Source organism: Pocillopora verrucosa, chromosome 10 (assembly GCF_036669915.1).
Source record: "Pocillopora verrucosa isolate sample1 chromosome 10, ASM3666991v2, whole genome shotgun sequence".
Classification (NCBI taxonomy): domain Eukaryota; kingdom Metazoa; phylum Cnidaria; class Anthozoa; order Scleractinia; family Pocilloporidae; genus Pocillopora; species Pocillopora verrucosa.
Genome location: NC_089321.1, coordinates 19,105,141 through 19,131,279, shown reverse-complemented (window position 1 = coordinate 19,131,279; position 26,139 = coordinate 19,105,141). Strand labels below are relative to the sequence as shown.

General features: G+C 37.7%; 4 protein-coding genes across 4 annotated transcripts; 2 read left to right on the top strand and 2 right to left on the bottom strand.

Moving 5' to 3' along the window:
- The first annotated feature begins 1,455 nt into the window (after positions 1–1,455).
- On the top strand, positions 1,456–2,908 carry LOC136283975 (melanocortin receptor 4-like). The gene has a single exon (XM_066173601.1). It carries the CDS (start codon positions 1,686–1,688, stop codon positions 2,598–2,600), a length of 915 nt encoding a protein of 304 aa, XP_066029698.1. The 5' UTR covers positions 1,456–1,685; the 3' UTR covers positions 2,601–2,908.
- Positions 2,909–3,822: 914 nt separating this feature from the next.
- Positions 3,823–8,391, bottom strand: LOC131787070 (charged multivesicular body protein 5-like). Its single transcript, XM_059104135.2, has 8 exons — positions 8,219–8,391; positions 8,023–8,127; positions 7,067–7,113; positions 6,620–6,713; positions 6,365–6,436; positions 5,794–5,905; positions 5,558–5,676; positions 3,823–4,660 (listed from the first exon to the last, which is right to left on the bottom strand). The coding sequence occupies exons 1-8, from the start codon at positions 8,285–8,287 to the stop codon at positions 4,610–4,612; spliced, it is 669 nt and encodes a 222-aa protein (XP_058960118.1). The 5' UTR covers positions 8,288–8,391; the 3' UTR covers positions 3,823–4,609.
- A 1,600-nt stretch (positions 8,392–9,991) lies between these two features.
- LOC131787107 (major facilitator superfamily domain-containing protein 6-A) lies at positions 9,992–12,388 on the top strand. Its single transcript, XM_059104199.2, has one exon. The coding sequence runs from the start codon at positions 10,321–10,323 to the stop codon at positions 12,208–12,210; it is 1,890 nt and encodes a 629-aa protein (XP_058960182.2). The 5' UTR covers positions 9,992–10,320; the 3' UTR covers positions 12,211–12,388.
- A 7,804-nt stretch (positions 12,389–20,192) lies between these two features.
- LOC131787037 (metabotropic glutamate receptor 4) lies at positions 20,193–22,970 on the bottom strand. The gene is made up of 2 exons (XM_059104108.2): positions 21,269–22,970; positions 20,193–20,543 (listed from the first exon to the last, which is right to left on the bottom strand). The coding sequence occupies exons 1-2, from the start codon at positions 22,826–22,828 to the stop codon at positions 20,193–20,195; spliced, it is 1,911 nt and encodes a 636-aa protein (XP_058960091.2). The 5' UTR covers positions 22,829–22,970.
- Between the last annotated feature and the right edge of the window lie 3,169 nt (positions 22,971–26,139).

Sequence of the window (26,139 nt, the reverse complement as noted above, 5' to 3'; positions counted from 1 at the left end):
ATGTGACAGCCATGAACAGTTACAAGGGGTTAAAATAATGCCCTGAATCCCCTGAATTAATTATTTAACCAATCGACGCACGAGACATTCCTTGGCGTCCATAGTACATGTCAATTCCAATCAATAACTTGATTCGGTTTCTTGTTCTTTCAGATATCAGGTATTATGCAATTTTTGACCTTTTCTGTAAGACCTTGTGGAACGCCAGAGCGGGAGGCGAAAATCCTTTCCAGCTATACGATACTCGAGCCACAGCACCTCTGAGTACTTTCTCGAATTTCTCGCAGGCTATCCCTTTCCAGCCTATCAGAATTTGCAAATAGAGTGACGAGATTTTGGCAGCATGCGCGTTTTTTGTAATTTGCAATCGTGTTACATGAAAAATGCACTCGTTTTCAGCCAATCAAAGGCGCGTCATTTTTTTCATGTGTGTTATTAAGGCTATGACTGACCACTTGATGTACAGAATCTCGCTCGAAAATACTATTTACTTTGATTTTGGTAGAGAAAAATGGATTTAAAATATTTTTCTTTTTTTTGAGTGATCCTGCTTTCAGTGACCGTTCAATACATGGGGAGGTAATAAAAACAGGCCGTTGGGACTTAAAAAAAGGGTGACCGCGACCGTTTAATAGAGGTGAATATCACAGTGGGAAAGAAATTTGGGACTTCTAACACTGACCGGTTAATACGGGGTGACCGCTGAATACGGTGCCGCTTAATACAGGTTCGATTGTATCCTCTGATCATGAATTGTTTTTTTCCGCTGTGGTTTTTTGTGTTCTGAATGGAAGGGAGGCCATAGAGACAATTCCTCAATTCAAAGATTATTCGAATTTGTATCTGATTAATTGTAGTGGACGTCAATAAGTCAATACACAGGGGTTTTTTTTTAGCGTAAAAGTTGTCTCCCATGATTAGCATTAGTGTTTTGTTGATTTCACGATTGTGGCGTTCAAGTTATAAAAAATCTTTCGGTATAAACACTATCTGAAAATCTCAGATCTGTTCTAGATATCTTGTTTTGAAGGAGCATCTCTCGTAAAGTACCGCACAGGTTTTGCGTTCAAGGGTCAGTGGGAGGTTTGACTTATGCTGCTACGTCTACTTATTGCATGTATTGCTTTAATTACAACCTGACTACATACAAAAACAAATTGTCAATCGGCGTCAAAATGTCAATTAAAGACAAGTACATTCTCAAGCGAGGAAATTGCTGTAAAATCTTAAAAAACAAATGAACAAACGAGGTAAAATTTCATTTCGACCCAAGATTATCATGTTTTGTTACTTTTCGTCGCTTTTCCTCTCGTTTCTGAATGTATTTTAGACAAACGTTTTTCAAAATAGAAATGGCATGCAGCTGGCAAAGTCTCAAATTAAGACAAATTGGAAACAAACAAACATAAGTAAACTCTTTCGTCCGATCACTTAATCAGATGTGCTCTACTTTGCGTAATGTCCACCTTTAGTTCAGTACTGGCTTGCATTGACGGCTGGATTTCACATTTATCCTTACGAACCGGCTCCCAGTTTTACCCTTTCTTGTTAGTGGTTCGGCCCTTGCTTTGTTTCATCAGTACAAAGAGTCCTTTTAAAGTCTTTGGAAAACACTCAGACCAATTATTCAGTTTCAAGAAGGCTCTAAGTTATATTGATAATTCACGAATCGCAAAAGTGAAAGGATGACTGGAGGTAAGGGAAATATTTCTCAAGAGCTCACCTGTCTTAGTATCTCTCACGAATCTGAAAACACAGGTGTTATGATCACAAGTATGGTTTTACACATCGTCATCTCTATATTGACAGCACTGGAAAATCTTTTGGTTCTTGTTTCAATTTTGGGAAGTTCTAGCTTACGGGTTTCACCGTCGAATATTCTTCTATGCGGTCTCGTCCTATCGGATTTGTGTACTGGACTGATATCGGAAACGTGTTTCATTACGTTGCAAATTTTGGTTTACCAAAACAAACTCAATTCATGCGTGTTTCCAACCGTCCATGCCATCATATCTTCGTTCCTTAAAGAAGTAAGTCTTTTTACAGTAACAGCTATAAGCATTGACCGTTACTTTGCGATATATTTTCATCTACGATACTCAGAAATAGTCACAGAGAAGAGAGCACGGATCGCATTGGTGTGCATATGGTTTATAAGTGGCATAGGATCCATAGCATGGAGTTCTGGCAATGTGGCGTTTTCTCAAGTCATGTTGGTTGTGACAACTGTTTGCCTTGTTGCCATGTTTTACACTTGGACTAAAATCTACCAAGTAATGCGTCGCCATCAGGCTCAGATCCATGAACAAAGGAACACTCCACCACATCAAATTGACATGTGCAGGTTTAAAAAATCATTCACTAATACCATATATATTTTAATGATTTTTCTAGTCTGTTATCTCCCTTATCTCCTAATTTCTTTTATATTTTCTTATAAATTAAATCCAACAGATGCAACATTTTCGTTTGCCATGATCCTTTATCTTTGCCCACTTCTGAATTCATTGCTAAATCCATTATTGTACTGTTGGCGTGATCATGATATTCGCAATGCAGCTAAACAAACTGTGATAAAATTATTCTGTAGTAGACAATAACAGCAAGAAGTGAGCTATTGTTGTATGCTGACGTTATTGTGACATTAGCCATGCAGCTAAACAAACGCTATGTCTTCAGTTTTAGCACCGAAAGGTGCACACAAAGGATGGAGTGGTTCGTGACATCATTTCATGCGTAAGTCTTAGCAAATGGACGCGTCACGTACACTTCTGCTGCAGTAGCACGGATGACCAGTAATAAGTTTAAGGCCTCGCATCCTCCTCTGCTTGTAAATAAACCAAGGGGGTCATGATTAGCAAGAAAAATTTCCGTTTCTCACTGTAGCATGTCATTATTTGTAACAAAGGATGCATTTGTTAAAGATGTTACACGTGTGTTGTAAATGTATCAAGTAACTCTTAACTTGTAGAATTTTGAATGGTTACTGCTAAGATTAGGCAATTTCTAGGGATAAATTTACCTGTACATTTTCAATCATCATAATTCGGCCATAAGCACGAATAAGAAATGGAAATAAATGTTAAAAAATAAATACTTTAAAGTTATGCTCAATGCTTGGTTTTGCTGACCAATTATTTTTGAACTGGTCTACAACTGGTTGATTCAAAGTGCCTAGGTTGTAGCGTTAATCTGTTAAGGATGCCATGTAGAATTCTAAAAATAATTGGGCATGGATAATGAATGAAGTGTAGTTGGGCATATGAAAAAAAAATCCTCCCTTGAAGAATCACGGAGCTGCCAGTATAGAGAACCTTGAAAAAATATTTCACTTTTAAAGAAATTAGAGAAATAGTTCACAAGTCAAGTACATCTCAGCGGAGATTTCATGAATAACGAATCACGTTCCTCGATCAGTATTTGCCATCTCCAAGTGGCTGTGCACTCTCTATTTGCAAAAATTTTAAACCACAGTTGATTCAATCATTTTCAATAACTTAACTTTTTATTATCACGAGTAAAATCTATAGCACACCTGGAAATAAAAAACTGTTGTTGTCATTTGTAACTTTTTCCTAATTACCATGATGCATCAGAGCTACTTCTTGTTGCACTTGAGGGGTCTTGCAGACACCCGTTCCGAACCCTAATATAAAATTTGGTTTGGCTCATGGTTGAATATCCAAAGAAGAACTGGAAATGATGACCGATTAGACACGTAAATGTTGACCAGAAAATTACCCGTATACGGTGGACTGTCTGCAAATTATGGAATAAAATAGTTCGGAACTAGAAACTGGAGTTCAATGAACAAAACTTGAGTAAAACTTGAGGAAAAGTACCTTTAATGACTGTGAAATCACCATCTAACTATTTTTTATTCTAATTTCCGCAACATGGAACTTCAGCTCAACTAGACGTAACCCACTTGACCAAGATTCATGTTCATTCCTCTTCTTTCTATAATAAAAACCGCTTTACATAAACATGTACAAGATATGTGTCATTGTACCTATTTCTTACATTATTACAAGACACTATGAATACATATCACGGTAAATTTGGCTCAAGCTTAGTATTTGAACCTGTTAAGTTCACTAGTAAAATAAAACAAACAAAACAAGAAGTCAAAGCAATAGAAAAACAACAGAAACTAGGAAACCAGTTGTACCCAAACAGAGTTGCACTTCACAGGTTCATACACCAATGAAAACCAACAAATTTTTGTGAACAGTACACATTCAACATCTCCTTATGCAAAATATTCTTCCTGTAGGATGGATAATAATTTACCATAAAAGGTGTAACCCATACCTAACTTTTATCAAGCCTTAGGTTACTTAAAAAATTTTTCTTAAATCATATTTTACAATGGGCTCACAATATTTTTATTTCTGTTGAAACATTATGGAGTCTTGGGAAATGAATATGCCTAGATCATGGCATCCAGTATAAAGCTACAACCTTGGCTTGTGAAGGACTAAGCACCGAAAGGAATTCCATGGAAAATGTTCTTGGAACTTAAAATTAGCTACTATGGATACTCAACAAATTCACATAGCAATGGAGTTACCAGTTAAAGTTAAATACTAATAATCAGTGTTTGAATCTAATTTTTGGCTAGAACTGGAAGGCCAAATTCATCAACTTGTACTCCATCCTGAAACAGATTAGAAGTGAACAAAAAAACCATTAAAAAAAAAGATGATCAAAACAAGGCAAATTACATGCAAGTTAGAACAGAATTTGCTACAATCAATAAGGGAGGGTGGGCTGAGGATGGGGAGGAAGAGAAAGATGTATACTGTCTTGCATTTGCCTAAGGCTCAATTGAAGTATTGATTCAGTTCTGAGCACTCCCCTTGTCCAAACCCATTCTCAGTAACATAGGTAACAAAGCAAGAATAGAGGGGGCAAGTTTTGAAAGAAATTGTGGTGCTGCATCAGTGGGAGAGTATAACAGGGTAATTTAGTATTATCATGTTGATTTTGTAAATTGGACACTGTAAAGAGACTAAAAGCTGATGTTTCAAGCATTAGCCCTTTGTCAGTGTAAGAGTTACATTAATTCTAGTTTATGACATGTACCATGTAAGTAAAAGGCCTGATGAAACATAATCAACAGGGATCAACTGAGTTATATTGACCCTCATAAATGCAGAAAATTCATTTTTTAAAACTATGCATGATATAAAAATCTTGCTTATCATAATATAATATTTTGGATTCCAAAGTAACATCAGTGACCCAAAACTGGAGAAGACTCTTGTGTAAGAAACCAGTGAAGGCTTGCTCTTAGAAATGTGATATACACAGGCAGCTTCCAGTAGTTATCAAGCTGATGTTTCACAAGTCATTACCATGAGTTATTGCTGGATTAAGTTTTTTAGAGGGAAGTTATAACTTGGATCTTGGATCACAAATCTTTCTTGTAAGAAATAGAACAGTCAGAGTCCATTAACAAATTTCACCATTGAAAATATTATATCAGGAGTGGGACTGACATAGAGTGGCTGAAAACAATGACAATCATTTTTAACATGATAAACAACTGTACTTGTGTTTTTGTTCCTTCCTGATCTCCCTCCCCTGGTAAGGTATCTGATGGAGCTGGAACTTCATCTAAGTAGGAGGTGTCTTCATCTAGAGCCAGGTCATCTCCAAGAGCTTCCAATTCTGTATAAAATGTCACCATAATTTTGACAAACAAGTATCACTTGGTCTATAAGCCTCCCAGAATTGCTTTCATTAATCATCTGACTGAATAACAAGCTAATATGTGATACAGCAAACCTGCTTCAAGGTCAGCCTCATCAATGTCTTCTGGCATTCCATACGATCTTCCCAAGGTGTCTTGAACTTCATTAGCAATCTCAAGCATGTCTGCCATGTCATCTTGAAGATCCTTGAGAAACAGTTATGAAATGTCCAAAATGTTTTCATAAATAATATTATTTGTGGAGGTCGTATCTTCATTCTTACAGTAGTATGAAAAAGGTTTCATATAAAGTCAAGTGTATTTCAAAGGGGGTATTATAGTGGTATGATAATTTTGTAATGTTAAATCAGTGATGACTCTGCTGGAGTAACTGCTAAGAACTAGAAATCTCGTTATTCTGAATGTTTCTTTTAAGGCTAGGTTAAAAACTATTCAGTAAATCTTTGTAGCAAGAAGTAATAACTACAGCATGAGGTTTGCCTCATATGTCACTGACTCATGGATAGGTTAGTAATCTCACAAGCTTGAAATATGAAATATTATCAGCGTTCCTGCCTAGAATATCTTAAAGTAATAAAAGCAATTCTTTCCATTAGGAGGGAAACAGTATCACAATGAAGACACAAAACTTTGACTTCACCATACCTCAATTTCATCAATATCCACTTTCTTGTATTCCTTCTTCATTTCTTTAAGTCCTAACTTCATAGCATCAACCTAAGAGTAAAATATTGCAAAACTAATGATAATAACACAGGCAATGATTATTACAATTGTATGCCATAAAAATGCTTTAAAACAAATCATGAGCAAGATAAATTAGAAGTTAAAAGTTCACAAAAACATTTGCAAACTTTAAACTTCTCTATATCTGCATCATTTACAAGCAGAATTACTTACAGTTGTTTTGGTATCTTTTAGTGTCTGTGTTGCAAAATTTGTTTGCTCCATGTTAAAAGACTGCTGCCGGAGATTCTCAAGTTGACTTTCATATCTGGTGGGGCCAAAGAATATTTAATTATTTGAAAGGAACTTGATGCCCTTTGTAGTTAAACATATTTCATCGCTTCATCAGTCAAAATTACCCATCTCTTCTATGCATCATGAGAGAGAAACATTTACCTCTAATGAAAGCTAGAATGTGTATACACTTACTTGAAGCCATGAACATAATATTCAGGACAACAAACCAGTTAGAGACAAACTTTGGAAGAGGGTTTGAAGATTTACTCCTGGATATAACTGACTCTTTTAGTAAAAAGGTTCATAATTTAGAATTTTACTATGGTCTTTATTCCCAGCTTTTCCACTGGTACAGTGTCAATATCTATAATCAAGTAAACTTACTGTTTCTTCTGTTTCAGTACTCTGAGTGCTCTTTGCTTGATCATATTCTGTAATCAATAACCATTCAAAGTTGAACAAGTTGAGTATAGGTTGTGAAATAAATACTACACTGTGTTTGTATGACATAAAGGGAGAAGGCCAAACATTAAGAGCAATTCTGTACTAAGCATAAATATATATGTGTGTGTAGGTGTTTGTATAAATTAGAATCTCTTTAAAAAGTTGGTAGATTTCAAAATTAAACAAATGGAACAAGGAGGGTACAAGAATTGAAAATAAAACATTTGGTACACAGACCATGTAATACAGCTTGTCTGGGTGTTATGTAAGCTTCTTTCAAGCTAGACCTTTACTTAAACAAAGACACATGGAGAATGATAATTCAAATCTTCAAAACACAAGCATTAGGTATCTTGTTAATGCCTATTATTTTACTTTTTTTTTTTTTTGGGGGGGGGGGGAGGGGGGGGGTTGGAGGAGAAGCCCCCAGTCCCTCAGACAGACCCTGCATGGGTTGTTTTGTCACTTTCAAAACTTCCCTAGTTTAGATTCAAATGGGTAAAATCTCAAATTTTCCATGCCATGATGACTTCTCTTCCCATTTTAATGACAGTGCAAAATGTGAAAATGCTTTTTGAAAGAACTGAGACAGAGGCAAACATACATGCCAAACCCCTTCACTTGCAGTTCAAAGCTACAATGAGACATTCGAAATTCCTTGGAACTTTAGTACAAGTTTAATCAAGAAGAGCAGGTATGACTGTAACATTTGTATATATGGGTGTTCACCAACAAGGAATAAGTATGAGGGTAAATTTAAGATATCTTTTTTACATAGCATATAATTTTATCTCAATAAAGTCGTTTTAAACAGTTAGATTAGACTTCAACAACCGTCAAAATTAACTGATACAGACAGACTAAGCCTGAACCAATGAGCCAATTTCCAAACATACCTTAGATGGTCCATCCCTCATTTTCTTCATTTGATCTTTGTACTTCATAAGTTCAGCATCAAGTTTACTAATTTTTTTCTCTATGGATTCTCCTCGACTGTCGACCTAGATACGTAACAAACACAATATTTCATCGAGATTTACATGGCTCTAGCAGACATGTTGAATTCGATTTTCGAACAGATCTCAATCTTACGTTAGCGATAGCATCGGTGAGATTCGGTGGTGGTGCTTTTGGTTTCCCTCGCCCGAAAAGCCTATTCATCTTGCAAAAAAATGTACGCTTTGAGCTCTTCTTGACGAAAACCACAATGCAATCACCACTATTTTCACGATTTCCGTCAGCTTGGAAAGTTTACGAACTGTTACGTCACGTGACCAACTCCAAATATAGACTGGAAACTATGACGTTATGACACATTTTGGAACGTGACGCGTGACACAGTGCGTAATTGACAAGGATGTGTTCAAGCCCAGGATGTCATGAAGCCTTTGGAAGCGAGCTCTCATGCTTGAGTCAGCCTGTATAGAGATTAGAAAGGAAAAAAAATATTGACAATCCATCACGGCTCTCTTTGCACCGATAGCAAACAAAACGGCGTTCATCTCACGTTTTCTGTAGAATGTTTGCCTAGGACTTGCGTAGAATTGCCTTAATTCTCATGATAATTTAATTTTGAAATGAGTGAAGAACAACCGTTTTAGACTCCTAAGAATGTTACCAGTATCGACAAGTTGGGACAAAACTTGACATGACCCCTTTAGAATTTAAAAATGTCTTTGCAGGTGTAAAGATAAAATTTTAGGCAAAATGCCACAGTTAGCGAACTCCTCTGTAACGACTGGAGCATAAAATGTACCTGCTTTAACAAAAATGCGTCATAACATGAGTAAGCTGGAATGCATTTTTCCTTTAAGATAAGGTCACGTGATCCACGTACGATTTGTAAACTTTTATATGGTGACTCAGCCTGTCCTGCACTATCCTGCGAGGTGCTTATTTCCAAATTTTTGGGTGACCCTCCTGTTAACCTAAATTTTCGGTAAAAATTTCAGATTTTTCAGAATTAAAACGAGGAATTCAAACAGGTGAAGTGGACCCTGATTTCTGCTCCTCCCACTTCCACAGTTTTTTGACTCCTGCTTCTTATTCTCCTTCGGCTAAGCGATCAAAGCATTCTTAGAAGAGTTATGTTAGGGAGATATATTTTACTGTTTTAGCCACCTCTCTCAATGTGCATTTAAATGGATCCCGTATTATGTATGGGTCAAATATTTTCATCCAAAATTTTCCTTCACGACCCCGTGTTGTGTGCAACAAAAACAATGTTAATTGGAAATGCTTGATCGTTTTGCTGCGGCGTCAGTCCCGGTTATTTGCTATAATTGGAGTTAAAAAGCCTGGCTCGGAGGAAGTGGAAAACGTTTTTAAATTACCTACTTCTGCGTAAGCATAATTCAACTTTTTATGATATAGATTTCCAACACTTCTTTCGCAAATTTCGGTTATCTTTTGGCGCATGAGTTCAGGTTTTTCATTCGTGCATTTAAGAAGATAAAATAGTTCAAAGTACTTAACTAAGATTATCGAAATAATTAAATATGAAACATTTTCTTTTTCATTTTGAGAGCCTGGGTTTCATCGGGCTGTTCTCTGTCCATTCTTTGTTCAGCTGTTCTTTACGAATACACTACTGTTTTACCTTTTTTCTTCCCAGTAAACGCAGGTTTGAATAAATTTTAAAGAATCTTGATTTTTAAGAAGGTTTGATCAAAATTCCCAAAGATTTCAAGGGTGGAATGTAATTTCATGAAACTAGACTGGAAGAGGTAAAAACATGTAACAAGAAAGAAAAAAAAGAAATTGTCAATGTCCTCAGCTTTCAATACGTTAAGTTAGAAACCTAGCAACCGAAGTAGTCGAGAAAAAATTTATTTCGATCTTACAGCATAATCGTCGTGGGTGCAAAACACGAAATAATTCTTAGATCAATGATTTTTGATAATATCCAAACTAGGTGGTACATCTAAGGGAACCATGCTATAGATACCGCTGGAAAAGAAATATTGGATTACTCATTCAGTCATTGCCATTCTTTAGGGCTACATTTTACACCTAGGAAGCGAAATCCAATCGCTCCAAAACTGAGGGAAACGGGACATCTTGACAGACATATCACTAATCAAGGACAGCTTGAAAATCCACCAAGAGAATATTGAGGATCTGCTTTCAAAAGATTCTGAAATGACGTTTTCTATTTCATCGCAGATGTAAATTTTCCTTCGCATTTATTTACCATGGGAAGGATTCTGAAAGGCGGACATTGGAAAGTAAACAAGGTGCAACTCACAACATGGCTCCCGACTACTTATTACTACATCTTTTTTGGCTCCTTGGGGTCTCTTTTTCCTTTCCTGAACTTGTACTATCGAGCTGTTGGAATGGACCCTTGGCAGATAGGAATCCTGGGAGGAATTCGTCCCCTCATTGCCTTACTTTGTGCTCCAATGTGGAGCTTTGTGTCTAATAGGTATAAAATGAGAAAACTTGTACTAGTCACTTCGCTTGTGAGTTGGATTGTGTTCACCATCCCGCTGATGTTTGTTTCTCATTCGTCAGCCAACGAGCCTTGCTTTAATCAAGGAAATTACACCGCTCAACTCAGCTCGAAACATGAAGATTTCCTGCCCGGTCAGGAAAAAAGGGAATTCGATCTACCAGTCAGTATTTCGCTCGCGAAAGAACAACATACAGTTTATGACAAGAAAAATACTCGCTACTCTCAAAAATACGGTGCAACTGGAAAGGCTCCCAAAGGAAATATCAAAAATGATGTAGAGGGAAAAGAAACATCGCATCATTCACGATTTTATTCTTTGAAAAGGCAATTTTTTAATAGTTTGGAAATGTCGGGACCAGCAAGCACTGATAGTAAAGGCGGAAACGGTCAGCGAAAACCGTATGACTTTAAATCTCGAGGAGTACCATATTACAACAGGAGGAAGAACCCGTACTCCAGTATAATATTCAACGAGATGCTTTTTATCGTGTTTGTAGGAGAAATACTTCAATCGCCTACGGATGATCTTAACACTCATTTTGATGGGACATTCTTGGAGCATTTAGGTGTGCTTTACCAAAACGTAGCCAACAACACTATCTATAGTTCGGTTGGTATTGGACTTGTAGCTTTGATCACAGGTTTATTGCTTCATTTTGCCCCTAAAATAACAATTTGTGACGTTGAATATGCAAATTACCAGATAGCCTTCATCATCTTTTCTCTACTTATGGCGGTTGCCATAGCAATTTCGCTCAAATTTGATTTCTCCTACAGAAGGTGCCGTCGCGGCTTTGAAATCCAAGAGTCACTGCGGCTGCTGGTGTCATCAGAACACATCACCTTTGTTTTCATCGTTTTGATCATGGGAATGCTCCGAGGGGTTCTCTTTAACTTTGTTTACTGGAATATAGTGGATATTGGAGGCTCGGATCTCGTTGTGGGCTTCACGGTTGTCAGTCAGTATTTTTCGGATGCGATCATGACTCTGTCCGCGCCGATTGTTATGACCTACATGGGATATATCGGTATGGTGTATCTTGGTCTTTCATCCTATGCTCTACGATTCTTGATTTACTCCTGGCTTAGCACCCCTCGCTCCTCGTGGGTTACCCCACCGGTTGAGCTTCTGCAGGGAATCTCCAATTCTACGGCCTGGTCAGCATTCCTCTTGTACATCACGAACTACACTCCAACATCGACCTTTCCAACAGGTTTATTTCTTCTTCAGGGGTTGTATTTAGGGGTGGGGGGAAGCATTGGAGGAATATTCGGGGGGATGTTAATCCAGGGTTTTGATACTAATGTGGCCTTCCGAATCCTGGGACTCGTTAGTATACTGACGTGTTTGTTATTTATGATGATCCAGCCGTCTGGGGAACAAGAGAGTCTTCCTTCAGAAGCTGACACCATCTTCTTTCTCGCCGATGAAGACGATTATTCCAGCAACAGTGAGGATGAGGTATTCGATTACAGTCAAAGAGGAGTTGTTTACATTCCTTCCAAAGAGCAAACTAAAGGATCGCTGCAAGTAAAGAAAATGGTTTTGCCTTCCTACAGTTCTCCTTTGGTGCCAATTTGTATGTCACTAGTTAGGAAAGAAGACAAACAGTTACAAACTACGTAAGGTTAACTATGTAATATCTCACGGCACCAGTGCATTAATAAGCTGAATATGATTACTGCTGCTGCCATCGATTATAATTTTTTTGTTCAAGTTGACGATTAGCAAGAAGAAAAACACACGCCTTAAGACTGAACCGTTGAATAATTCATATAGCTGAATCGAAACAATAAAAGAGGGAGAGTGGAGTTGGCGCACAAGTAGTCTGATTGTTTTTGTTGTGGTAGAAGGGGGCATTGAGGTCTATTAGAAACCGCAAAACAGTAGAAAAAAATCATCCAAAACCGCAAAAATAACTCGATCAAAACCGAAAACCGCATGCATAAACGTGAAAAATTTTGGATCCCAGTTATCAGAACCCTAATCGATCCGATGCAGCATACAGAGGTTTCGCGGCTATCCGAAATCAGAGGAGGCGCGTAATTGCCGCTCAGGTAGAAGAGGAACCGGAACCCAAACAGGGAAAACCGAAAACGACGTCGAATACCAAATCCGAAAATTCATTAGTATTTTTGAAGAATATCGAAAACAAAATGCTCAAAAACGGAAAATCTGCAAACCGTAATGAACACCAAAACCGAAAACCCGAAGTTTTCTAATACAAAAACTGAAAAACCGATCTAAAAAATAGCCAAAATCCCAATGCCCTCTCTTATAGCGCAGTTTAAATGAGAACATCAACGCACCAACTAGGTGCTCTGACAAACTTGCGTTTCCCACTGATGCTCACCTACAATGTAATTAATTTTGTTTCCAAAGGATTTCACAAGACTGAGCCATGTCATCGATGGTTTGTATAAAAATGGACCCTTTCATTGTTCAAGTTTGTTCAAAGTATTTTAATCTTTTTCTCAACGTTGTATCGATTCCTTCGGTACTTAATCGATAATCTTTTAACAAAGGTAGAGATAAAACCTGTAAATAAGTAACATGTAGTTGGATTTCTCCCTGGTGATGACCTTGGCTACATAAGTAATGCTGTAGTAGAGAGTTGGAGATTAAAGGAATGTAGATGTGTGATAGAACCCTTGTTTATCCAGGGGAAAGTAAACCTTCTCTATTTTTGAAAAAATTATAACTACAATCAGTGAAAAAAAAAAGTATGTCATACCATTGAAATATCATAAAAACACCAGTGAGTTATCTGTTTAATAGAGAGTTCATTAGTTTGCCTATCAAAGTTTGTTTGCTCCAGTAAGTAGTCACCCATTTTGTTGATTTGCATTCGATTTCTAAATGACGATATACCACTACAATATATCTAATTTTCAACCTGTGGTCGTTTTTTCCATACCAAAACGAACTTAATTACTTTTGTATAATAGCTACTTTTTTGTATGGTAGTGCGTTCTCTGGGGACAATTCGGGTCCTAAGCATTACAAATTGACGTCATGCCGCATGACGACCTCGCCATTCAAGAAGTCTTTGAAATTTACTTTAAAATGTTATATCTCTTAATCACACCCTTTTGACTTCATCATAACATTAGCCACTTTTTAAGGAAATCTAAAGGGCATACACGAAACGTTGCTGTATTTCTTATGACATTAGACTGGCTCACATTTCAATTCACTTCTTTTGAACGATTTCTTAACTTACCGAAAAGGGTTACATTTTAAATGCACAATTTTCAGCGTTATTTAATCGCATAGAAGACAATTATCTCATACTTTTAAATCCGTTCGAAGCGGATAATGAAAGCTGTGATTATGTCGAATCGTTGCCATTCACTGTATTCCTTGATTGCGTAACTTTGTCTGTGAGGACGTCCGGCTGATATTGATGCGCAGTTCCGTTTTATCTCTTAAGAAGGTAGGAACAATACTAAATAACTGAGTTGCGTAAGCCATCTTAATATCTACAATACAACTATTCTTTTCCATCAAGTGGCGTTCAATCTTAGCTCCGGACACGAACAGTTGAGGTTAGATTCAGTTTTCACTGATGGGCAATGCTGACACAAAAACGGGTTGAAGCTTGAATTACTGGACATCTGTATATGATTTTATATATCACTTTTCAGGTAGGGCTTTCTCTCGTCCATGCGATCGTGATTTTGGAAGCAATGAGGTTAATTAAAATCTGCACGAAGACTGCTTTCCACTGTCTCCTGTGTTTTCAGCGACACACTCTTTTAACGACATTTTTATCACAAATTTAATATCTTCCCAGTTTATTTGGCTTATTAGGTGTTTAAAATGCATTTCTTTTTTTCAGTGAAACTTGGTTTTCTCTTCAAGAGTAAAGAGACAAGTTTTTATCTTTTTTATTGATCATCATTGCCTTGTCATGGGCTGCCTTTTGAGTCAAGAGCAAAACATATGTCACTACCAGCGAGCATTTTCTTTTCAACATGATCACGCAAGAAGAAGAAAGTTTCCCACAAGAAATACAAACCGACCATTTTCAATGTTGGCCATGAAAGAACTATCCGACAGGTTAAAAGACTGGCCTTCGGGTCGACCAGTGATTAGAACTTCTGGAACTGACAGGGAAAAGCTTTGGCGGGAATGGCGTCCAGGAAAGCTGATGTGCCAGTAGTTCTTGATAAAAAAATACCTTAAACAATAAGTTGGCTTAAAACTGGGTTTCGTTGGATTATTCATTAATTATATAGGTCACGATCTTTTGTTTTCAACAATATTTGCGAAATATCCATAAAGTATTTAATTGTGAGAGGTTTTTCCTGAAGGACCTGTAGATAAATTTAGGTTACTCGTTGCCATGGTCGGACCACGTCGGACCACTGACTAAGGATTGTCGAGTCAAAGTTATACAATTCAATGCACACGAAATTGTGGAATGTATGAATTTTGTGTACTGATTACCCTGAAGCATTCCACGAAAATTGACCTTGCGAACGCGTGAGAAGAACACTGCAAATGCATGTTATAACATTTTACTGCAGATGCATGCCATAACATCTTACAATCTGCTGATCAAAATGTAAGTGCTTCTTATAGAATTGCTAAAGTGCCGATTCTCGAAGAGCACGGATGCACGTCGCGCCAATATTTTGTGGTGACTTAGGAGAATTTTAGTAATTAAGATAACATGAACGTAAGAAGTCAAGCAGTTTCCTTTTAAGAGATCAGAAACATAGAAAAAAGAAGTAAGCGAATTACTTCCATCCCTACAACTTCCTATCATTAAAAGGTACGAATTAATCAAAATACTGAATTTCGTTTTTTATGGGCAGGACAATACTTGAATGGATAATAATTTTTATGACAGCATTTTCATATCAATAGCTAGTTAAATTTTCAAGAACAATTTTTCCAATGACGAATCTCGAACTGTTGTGTTAATAAACTCCTTCGTTAACAATGCGATGAGCTGTAGCTGTCCGGAATGGACCAGCTGTGATCTGATGACCGCTTTTCAGAAGCCGCCAATCATTGTAAGACCATACGTTCCAACCAATGGCGCCGACCCAGCCACTTTTGGCGGGCAAGTTCGCGCTCCGCCAAGGTGCCCTCCATACGTGTTTGACGTCACTTGTGCGCTCGAGTGAAAAGGTTGTGTGACCAAAGTAACTGGCTTCACGCAACTCGTAACGGGAAAACGGTTTGATACCATCAGGACCGGAGAATATCCAGTTGCCATGGCAGTCGGTGGCGTCGGCCATTTTATTTCATCGATTTTGCAAATCTAAAGAGGATCGAATGGATTGTTTTGTATCATTAAATACAAAAATCGTAAGATTGCGATAACTCAAAAAATAAATTTTTTTTTTTTTCTTGTAAAATGCAGACTTATTGATCTTCTTGAACGTGACTGGTCCTGGCTGCGGTTTATCAAACTTGTAAACCTTAGCCTGAAAACTTCAATTAACTTGATTTTGTTGTTTTGTCTCCTCTTCGTCTAAAAGCGAGCCAAACTCTCACCTTCATTGTAATAAAATGAAGGTATGATACCGTCCACAATTGTCATCCATAACAGACAAAATCTAAGCAAAAATTTTCATGGATCTCAGATAAATTAGACCCGTTTCATACTTTTAAACAAGAATACAGGTAGACTGACATAAGAATATCAGAAATTATTTATTATATGTCAAGACTCTTTCAACAATTAAAAAAAAATTTCAAGATTTGTTTTTTTACCTCAGATGGTTGTTCGATAATATACGTTCCGTAGGTCACTGTGAGTTGCCGAGACCAATCGTGGAGGAAATCTAGTTGCTTTAGTGAGATAATGTTGAGTTAAAAGCCAGAAAACCTGTCTCCTTGGAGACAAATATGTTTTACTTTAAGTAATGCAGAATTAGAATAAGCCTGCAGTCGGTGGTGCATAATTTAAAAGTACTGCATTATTAATACCACGCATTCACACATTATACACAGGTATCTCAAGTTTGGTTTAACCACCTTTGATGATAAATGATATTATAAAGTAAACAGTTATAAATACATTGATATAGCGCCAAAATCGACTTATTCTCCTTTGCATCTTATAGGGCTTTCTACAAAAAAAAATCTATGATTAAGAGATATCAAAATTAATCGTAAATATGGGCATGCTTGTTTTCTTTTGATCCTTACCATGAAAATTAGAGTTACCAGCTGTAATAGTATGAATTGTAGGTTCAGTGAAAACGTGCCGTCGTTAAAGTCTCTCAAAAAAATGTACAAGATGAGTTAGTGAGTCGCTAAACAGTTGTAGACTTGAAGTGCACATCATCGTTTACACAGGCCCCATTTTAAACCAGTTGTAAGCTTAACTGGACCAGGCCGTCTACATATCGCAAATACATTCATACATATACAAATACAATTATCGGTAAAACTGTCTCGCTGAATGTAAGTTCATACTGTGAGCGCCATCCTCTGGAATTTCTGTGTAAATGGAATACGCAGGATCCTTGGAAATTTCCGACCGGAGTTTGAGGCATCCCACTTACTACACGAGGAAACCTGAGAAACAATTGCAGACCTAAAAGTACCTTTGCAACCGCAACTTTTATTACAGTCAGCTCCGAAAGAAATGCGAAGTGAACGCGCTCTAGTGGTTGAAATTAAAATGCTTCACTCATTTTAGTATCAATCGTCCTTACGATTTCATTGTAGTTCTCATGATTTTGTGATCTCACAAGTTTATTTTAATGTGACCTGTTACAGTCTTACAGTTCCCAACTTCTTTAATACACGGTATTTATAAAATTCTAACTTATTCAGTCACAGTTTGAACTGTATAACGTACAACTCACTCAGCAGGATATTTCCAAAGTGGCATGACAAGTTGGAAATTTAAATAGCCACAGGTTCAGTTCCAGTTCCATTTCGAGTTCTATAGTATGTTCCTCCAATTAGCAATTTAGTTGCTCCGGAGTAGCACTGTTGTATTGTCGTTCAATCAATGCCTCGTAACAAGCTTTCACCTGCGTGCCTCTTTTCGCTTGTTCAATAGAAAGGTTAATCCACGGGTTCCGTTTGTGTAGCCGCATTGATAACACAAATAGCATCTTCTTTTTCGTCATAGTGTTGGGACAATGACAGACATGAAAGAGATTTAGAAACTGGCTCCTGATCACATTTCTCTGCCTGTCATTTTTCGTTATGCGTAGGATGAGGGAGTCTAAATTGTCTTTCACTTTCTCCACGTACACTTAGAAAATATTTTCTTTCGTGTGGGATATAATTTTTCAGGCTACTACTCATGCAGTATAGACGGATAAGTTCCAAAGATGAGTTTTTCCAACTCTGATCTCTGGAACATTTGGCCAAAACTTATCCCGCTACTCTTTGAGATCTTTCACCTGCTTTGCTTTGAATTATTCGTGGGAAACTATTCTTTTTATCTAAAACCCCTCAGGGACACATTTAGCAGCCTCCCTTCACTTTTTACCCTCGGAACACCGTTTGCACTCGCTTACCATGGAGATACTTTCTAGACCGATTTCTGCTATGGAAACGTTTGGCCCTCTCTTTTTGAGGCAGTCTTTACCTATACACCTCCACAAAATTGCATCACAAGTTTTGATAATTATACCTAAATCGTCGATTTGATTAACTTTTCTCTTGCCGACAGCTTCTCTGTTCTTGTGTAATCAAATATCCCAATAAAGAACTTTTTCGCTCATGACGACGACTATATGCTTCTCCAAAATAGGAGTTGCTAGTTGTCAATGGAGCAGCTGATTGAAGTTCAACGAAGCTCAAATTCTTTCATGAGAGAATAATTGGTCGGAGTGCGCATATTATCGAAAACCGCAACAAACGAGGAAAGACTCTCCCGGAGCCCACTGTTTACTCCAATACAAAGGTAAAATGTCTTTAATTTTAAATCTATAATTAAAACACGTGTGGGTCATTACGTGCTATTGGCATAGATAGTTTATAACCAAGTGGAATAGAATGAATGGTCGTAATTCTTTTCGTTCTTCGGCTGAGAATCTCGATCACCTCTTCTGGTTACTTCGCCTAAAGTTAAACATCGGTCCAGCCATCCAGAGTTGCTTCGTAATGTATCGATAGAGGTTGCACGGCTGCGGGCATCGTCGGAGACTGTCGCAAGCGACCCGGCGTAACTTCTTACGTCTTCAGGAAACGATCCTAGGTGGAGGTTGAATACATTCTCAGGCCGCTTTCGGAGAAGATCTGGAGTTGATTGGTTCATTCTTAACAACAAGGAACTATTTGCATAACGTTGCGGAATATCTCCAGGTTTCCTCTTTGGCGGCTGTTTTACCATTTTTTCCGCACGGAAAATTATAGTGTACAACTTTGCCGAAAATAGGGGGAATAACACAGCTGAAGCGGCTAAAGGGTGGCTTAACCTAACCAACCTTCCTCGTATCAAGTTTTGGCTGTTCATGGTGCAAACTACAGATAAAACAATTAAATGCAATGTGGCTGCTGTATATATCGCCAAACCTAAACTTTTGGTTTCTTTAAATTGCTTTGGGAGCTTACGGGTTTTGAATGTGTAGACCCCACACAGGACGAGAAGGCTTAGATAGAAGGAGTTGGTGACTACCACGTGCGGGTTTGAGATGTTGCATTGGACAATAACCTCTTTTGCTGAATAGATTCTCAAAACGCTGTCTTGGTAGCTGGAAACAAATAAAAATCGTATGAGGTGAGGTCAATTCTCTTAAAGAAAGAAATAGAGGATACCCGAAGAATTTCTGGAGTTATTCGGTCGAGGAGGGTCACTTAAAAACAAAGAAAATAGTACACAGTAGAAAATATCGCTTTTTATAACTCAATATCGTCCTTCTTTGATTAACCTCGAGACAATTTTGATGGCGAGATGGCACCTTATTCAAAACCCACGCAATTACTTACATGTGAAGTAAAGTCATTAAAATATATCCTACTCAGAATTAATTTCTGAAGGCTGGATGATAGATCACAGTGGAAATTTCCCGAATTTAGATGGCATAGAAAATGGTGGACCAGGCGCGGAGTGTCTTGTGGTTGACTTGGATCCTTTAAGTGGTCAAACATCAAACGCGAAACGTAACTACCACAAGTAAATGAAATAAGTTAACGTTGCCATAACTTTTTGTTAGATACTTACGTGAAAAAGCCCCAAATCGTGGAGAAAAGTAGGGCGATTCCTAAGATGAATCCTATGAATCCTAGCTGTGAGCGCGTGCTGACAAATGTAGGATTCAATGTTTTACGGAGTGAGCTGTTGAAGAGACGATTCACTCTCAGAACCTTGGAGGTCATCACAGCATAGCAAGTGACATGGCCTAAACAGGTGTATCCTCTCAAACTGCAAACGCGTTTATCTAGGGATAGGACATAAACATATTCAATTAAGTTATCAGGGACTATCAGTTTATGGTTTTCTTACCCGGCGTTATAAGGGACAATCTGACAAATGCAACACACCGATACATCAAATCTGTAGAGTCAATTTCCAAATGAACGACTGAGGTTGATGTTAGTATAATTTTAACAATTGGAAAAAGATCCTCATCACAAGGAAAATTAATTGTACATAAAATTTATAGAATTTGGCAACAGCATTTCTATAGATTTTCTCTTCGTACTCTAATTCCAACGCGAACGGAAAATTTGGTGTTGCTTTTTACAATGAAACAAAAACCGGAAAGTATGAACATGGATACATTACGTGGCTCCATTAAATCTACGAAGCTTTCAGCGAAAGATATCATGATTCCAACCAACAAGATACAGCTTAGCCCGCGACTAGACGCTTTGATGACTGGATGATGCTTGAGGATGACGAACACACCCAGCATGAACAAAGTACAAAGAATTCCAGTGGCTGAGAGCGACAAGGTGAAGAGAAGCAGAGATGACGACGGGTCGACATTGATAACTGGTTTAGGTAGGCAGTTTACTCTTTTTTCATCTGGCTAAAATAAACATTATAACATGAGGCCAAACATAACACTTGAGGTCTCTCAACTTAGTGTAGTATAACCAGAAGCAAAGTAACCACATGGGTCAATCAGAGCAGAGTGAAAAATCCTAAACAGCCAACGAGAATTTAAAACGACGCGTGGGAAAACCCGAGTGATTTGATAAGTTTAGAGGCAACACGAGTTTATGAGCCAATCACGGAGCGTTTTGGGGAAAACCAGCGCAATCCCTGATTATCTATGACGTTTTAATGAGAAATGCTCCAAGTACTGTCTTATTTAGATAAAGACTATCATAGAAATTCTGAAAAGATGGTTAAAAGTAGTCCAGATTTTAATTTCATGAAAATCAAAAGAACAGCTCCTCGCTAATAGGTGAGAACACAAGGTTTCAAAGTCGTTGTTTCTCTTCCAACGCCAATTTCTCAAATAGGTGGAACACAGCTGTGACCAAAGTTGGTAAAATAGGATGAAAACGAAAATAAACAAGCCAGTCAAGGCTAAGAGGTTGATCAGTGGTGACATTGCTGACATTCTCTTTTTTTTCGAAGCTTGGCAGAGTAAAGAATTATGATATACCATGGCAGTAAATGTCGAGTTCTAAATCAAAGCTTCCCGTCTGTAGTTATAAAAATTGTTCTTAAATGGGGAATACTAAATGAATAGGGATAAAATTCTTAACAACGATATGAAAAATCATAACTGCAAAGCTATATTACCATGAAGTCTGGTGTGCATGGTGTACATTCCGTTTGATTGCTCGATGTGATCTCATCGGTTTTACATGGTTCGCATCTCCAACAACAAGTCTCAATAGTAATTTTTCTTTCTCCCACATCGCATGGACGACTGCAAAAGGTTCTGGGCAGTACAAGTGCATCCTCAAATAGCTGCACTTTAACAGGCCCTGCCCCTTTTATCGGTGGACCCCAGCGGCCGAACTTTTCGACGCCCCACGATGACCCTTCTTTCTTAGGTCTTAATATGTCATATTCTGCGGAAAGATCTCCGTTTTTGTCGAATTTTATCTTCCGTCCGTTCAACGTCGTATAATTTACATTCAAAATATAATCCAGCAATAGGGTTTGATTGAGTGATTTTTCTTTCAAACACGTTGCGGCGTTAGAATTATTTACACAATAAGTTTTGCACATTTTGTCCAGTGCATGAGCAAAAGCGTACACGGAGTTGATGACGCTTTGAATGTATAAATCTGCGGATATTGTTTTTCCTTCATTTTCAGGGCGGTATTTTGAGGTTTCGTACTTTAGCGCTATTTCTGAGAACCACGGGTTGTGACTAACGTTGTTCCTGTTTCTCCATTCCATGAATCTCGTTGACTTTTCATTACGAGGTGAACACAAAACTATATTTTTAGCGATATCTTCGTTTCCATTTAAGTAAACGGACATCTCTGCGTAATCACCTCCTACAAGCCATCTGAAAAACCTTTCCTTTCCAAACTTTTTAACCGATGTAAAAAGCAAACTTATATCACTTTTGGAACAAAAGAGGACAATAACTTGGGCATTTATTTTTTGGCTCATGTCCATGATTATGTCATCAAATGTTAACACTGTATGACCTTGAGGTAGCGCCCTTGTTATACCAATACAGATGCCTCGCTCTTTCGCCGCTTGCGTGAAGCGTTTTTTCCCCTCTCTGCCAAACTCATCGTCAGAATATAGAACAGACACGTATTTTGTTTCATTTTTCAACAATAGATCCACCAACGCTTGAGCGCGCACAGCGTCAGAAGGAACTGTTCTGATAAAATACTTGAAGCGGCTCTTGTCGCTGAGTAATGGACTGGTTGCGCCATAGCTCACGTGCGGCACTTTGAAAAGTCCAAGAAGATTGGATACCTGAAGCGCGACACTGCTGGAATAAGGTCCTACAACACCAACCACTGGTGATAAAGGCTTTTTCCCGCACGACGGAAGGAAATTAGAAGCTTTCTCCAACGCTATTACGTCTTTTGAGCAATAATCGAAGATTTCAAATCCTAAAGAAATTCCTTGCAATATACTTGAATTTCTGTTTGTTTCATCAATGGCGTACATCATGGCTTCGGCAAAATAAAGAGCGTCAGGGGATCGAAGATCGCCGCACTGACCTTTACAACCATTCGAGCAATAGGAATGGACGGGAAACAAGCCGCCCAGAATAAGATCTCCCGCTTTGAAAGCTCTATCCGTGAGGTTCATTTTGCAACCAAACGAACACAAAATTAAGTTCAAAATGAATACGATTCGAAACGAATTCGTTCGGTAAATCATGCCAATTAACAAAATCTTCTTGGTAGATATTATTCTTCTTCAAAGTTCTGCGTGTGTATGGCAAGACTGTTTCCTTTTGGGATAAAACAAGTCCACTGCTAAATGGCCGCATTAGCAAAGGTTGGAAATTTTTTTAAAAATAGCTTTGTCGTTAAGACCCCTTGAAGTAATTGCAGGAAAGAGGGAAAACACCTTTAAGGAAATCTTTAAGTTTTTTGGCGCTTATACATCCGGACATGTGAATGTGGAGCTGTTGTGGCATATTTACATCGGTCACTTTGATCCCAAATGTATGATACGCTTTCTAAATTAATTGCTTTGACATGCAAGCGAATTATATATGACACAAACTAGGAGTTTCTCTTCTCATCGAGCCTTTGAAGAAAGTCTCAAGCTTCAGGGATGGAATCTCCCTTTAGAAATTTAAATCCTTGCTTCAGAAATTTACTGTAATTTGAAAATGTGGCTGTAAACTGATTCACCAATTTTAGTATTGCAATTAGATACACAACAATTTAACCCATTTAAAATCAAGTAAAGCTTATCCTTTTAAATTTCGCTTTTGCTCCTCAAAACTGAAAATGAATTTGTGGTACACCTGCTGAACTCAGACGTAATTAAAACCAAAATCTCGCGATTGGACAAACTGTAGTCAACACTGAGGAAGCATGATTAAATTGCCTGCTAAAAACATTCTACGTCCTTGCATTTAAAGTATACATCAAGTAAGATTTTAGAACAGCTTACAGTATATCGCTTTGTTTTCACTTAACCAACGTCCCTTTTTACTTTTCAAGTAGCAGTCAAGTATTATTATCTTACAAGCCGTGACTGACGACAAAACAAAAGGCCACAAATAAGCATACTTTAAGAAACTGTTCGAAATTGCTTTAATGATTTGCTCAGTCATTTAATAATTTACGAAGAAAGAGAGAGTCATTGTAGTCTATTAGCTTGAAAGGGGGAAGGGTATTTTTGTAACCAATGCAAGCTCAGCAATTGCATCACCAAGCGATCAAGTTTAGAACTGATAAATGTGTTTCTGATCTTGGCAATATTAATGCTGAGAGCAATTATCAAATATCGGAAATAATATGTCCAACTTCAATTAGTCCGCAGAAGTGTCATGTCGCGGATCACGGTTACAACTGATGATATCTTTGAATAGATGTTACTCGTCCTCAAATGGTAAAAGGTCCGTGAAAAAGTTATGTAACATCAGTTTGACTGGCTTGAATTTGTTTTAAACGGAATAAGAAAATCACTACCCCCCCCAAAAAATTGAAGACACTTGGGAAATTTGGAAACCGATCACGATTATGATTGGATTTTATACTAAAATGAGTTTGAATTCCTGAAAATTAATTTTAATACTCGGGTTTAAATTAAGGGAGTAGAATTTGCATAATAATCAGTTTCTTTGGGGTAATCTAAAGTGGCCTTTTCCTGTTGGCAAAAAAGGGATCTTCCACATTATGGCGGCAAAATACTCATTTCTGTTCCAACAATGGGAGAAAATGACGGAAATTTTTAATAAGGATAATAACAATGTTCATCAAATATTTATTGCTAATACTCAAGGCGATTACGGACTTTCTGAACAGACATTCTTAGCACATTTCCTTATTAAATAGACTCCTATGCTGATGGTCTCAATCTCCTCGCTCAGTTCGTCAATACATCAATCTTAGTCACAAGTGACCAAGGTTCACTAAACGAGAAGCGGGAAGGCCATATAGGAAACGAAAAACGACGTGTGACATGCGTTAGTTAACAATTACATAACATCGGTTTGATTTCGTGAAACGTGATTCTCGCTAGGGGGTTGGCCGGGATATGCCGACTTCACCTAGGTTTCCTTTAGCTTTTGGCTGTGGTTTACTGATGCAGTTCAATAAAGGTGACTGTAAACCTGCCAAGTAACCCGCCATATTCTTTTTTCACTTTCCTTCTCTTTTACTATGCGCACTATGACGCCCGGAAATTATTTGGAGTCAAAAATCTAAAGAAATCATCTTTTGAAGACGAATTTCTAAATGAAACTGGAAGGTCTCAATGTAATAATCTCCGAATAGGTGGAGGTTATACGTACAAACGCTGTAGATAATTTTTTCGGATTCATACAACTGATTCAACCAGACGCTAAGTATAAAAAAATTCAGATGTGTGAACGGCAATGTCGTATATCATGGTCGGTTTTGCGGGCAAACGTTTTATGATGTGTAGAATCACAAATGCTGCTTTGTTACATTAACTTGACGCCAGTAATCACCATCATTATCTCGTAAAACACTGGCCGCTGGCGTTATCTTCAGTGTTAAGATATGATAAGTTAAAACAATGATTTTTAAAGTTAATCCTCCTAAACGATTAAAATCAGCGGATGTTTTCTTTTCCCAAAAGGAAACCAAGAACTTCTTAACGATTTTAACATAGAAAGGTCATTCGATTCGAGCAGAGGGCCTGTTAGTGTTATTATGTTCATTTAATGCTCTTTTTAATCTGATCGAATTTGCATGACATCGTCATTCTGTTATATGCGTTAATTTTCTTCCACATTTTGTATGACGAAATTTAAGGAACTTACGATGATAAGCCTTACTTACCCTGAGAGACTATGTCTTGGAATGGGCAACTAGTTCCTCAACATGCAACAGCTTGCAGAAATGCAAATCTTGGTCTGGCGATGTTTTGGTGGAACTTTAGTTTTACTCCGGGACGAATCGAGAATTTGGTTCTTCAAAGGAAACTAGAAAGCTATTGGATGTTTTGCTTTACTTTGCTTCTCGAGGAGCTAAAATAATGCATTTTTCGTGTTTTTGAGACACGGATATATTACGTAACCAGTGTGTTTCGCAACACTAAAAATTATTTTCATGTCTTTCTCATCTACCTCATGTAGAAATTCTGGTGTAAAGATTGATTACGACCTTTATCAATAAAGGGCAAAATTACTGAGCGCTGATTGGTTGAGAGAGAGGGCATTTTTTCTTAATCGAGGGCATTTTTAGTAATCAAGAGAAGGCATGATTACCTGTTAATGATTGGCTAATCCGTTGCATAATTTTGCCCTTTATTGATAAACAAGTAATCCCATGAGACCTCGTACTATTAAGGATTAATTGCACTTGAGTTTTCAAAATTTTGGAAAATTTTGAAAACTCTCGTGCAATTAATCCTTAATAGTACTTGGCCTCATGTGATTACCTATACTAAGTAGAAAGTAAAAGAACCTTTATCCATATGAGATGCATGAGCAGTGTGTCTATTAAATGAAATTTCCCCTGTTTGCTTTGCTCTCAGCACAAGGA

Excerpts from the sequence above, each read along its gene's own strand:
- LOC131787037 (XM_059104108.2), bottom strand. The coding sequence starts at position 22,828 with ATGATTTACCGAACGAATTCGTTTCGAATCGTATTCATTTTGAACTTA. Across the intron at positions 20,544-21,268 it reads CATGCACACCAGACTTCATG|CCAGATGAAAAAAGAGTAAA; the intron begins GTAATATAGCTT and ends TGTTTATTTTAG.
- LOC131787107 (XM_059104199.2), top strand. The coding sequence starts at position 10,321 with ATGGGAAGGATTCTGAAAGGCGGACATTGGAAAGTAAACAAGGTGCAA.
- LOC131787070 (XM_059104135.2), bottom strand. The coding sequence starts at position 8,287 with ATGAATAGGCTTTTCGGGCGAGGGAAACCAAAAGCACCACCACCGAAT. Across the intron at positions 6,714-7,066 it reads GTACTGAAACAGAAGAAACA|ATATGAAAGTCAACTTGAGA; the intron begins GTAAGTTTACTT and ends TGGCCCCACCAG. Across the intron at positions 5,677-5,793 it reads TGAGGCTGACCTTGAAGCAG|AATTGGAAGCTCTTGGAGAT; the intron begins GTTTGCTGTATC and ends CATTTTATACAG.
- LOC136283975 (XM_066173601.1), top strand. The coding sequence starts at position 1,686 with ATGACTGGAGGTAAGGGAAATATTTCTCAAGAGCTCACCTGTCTTAGT.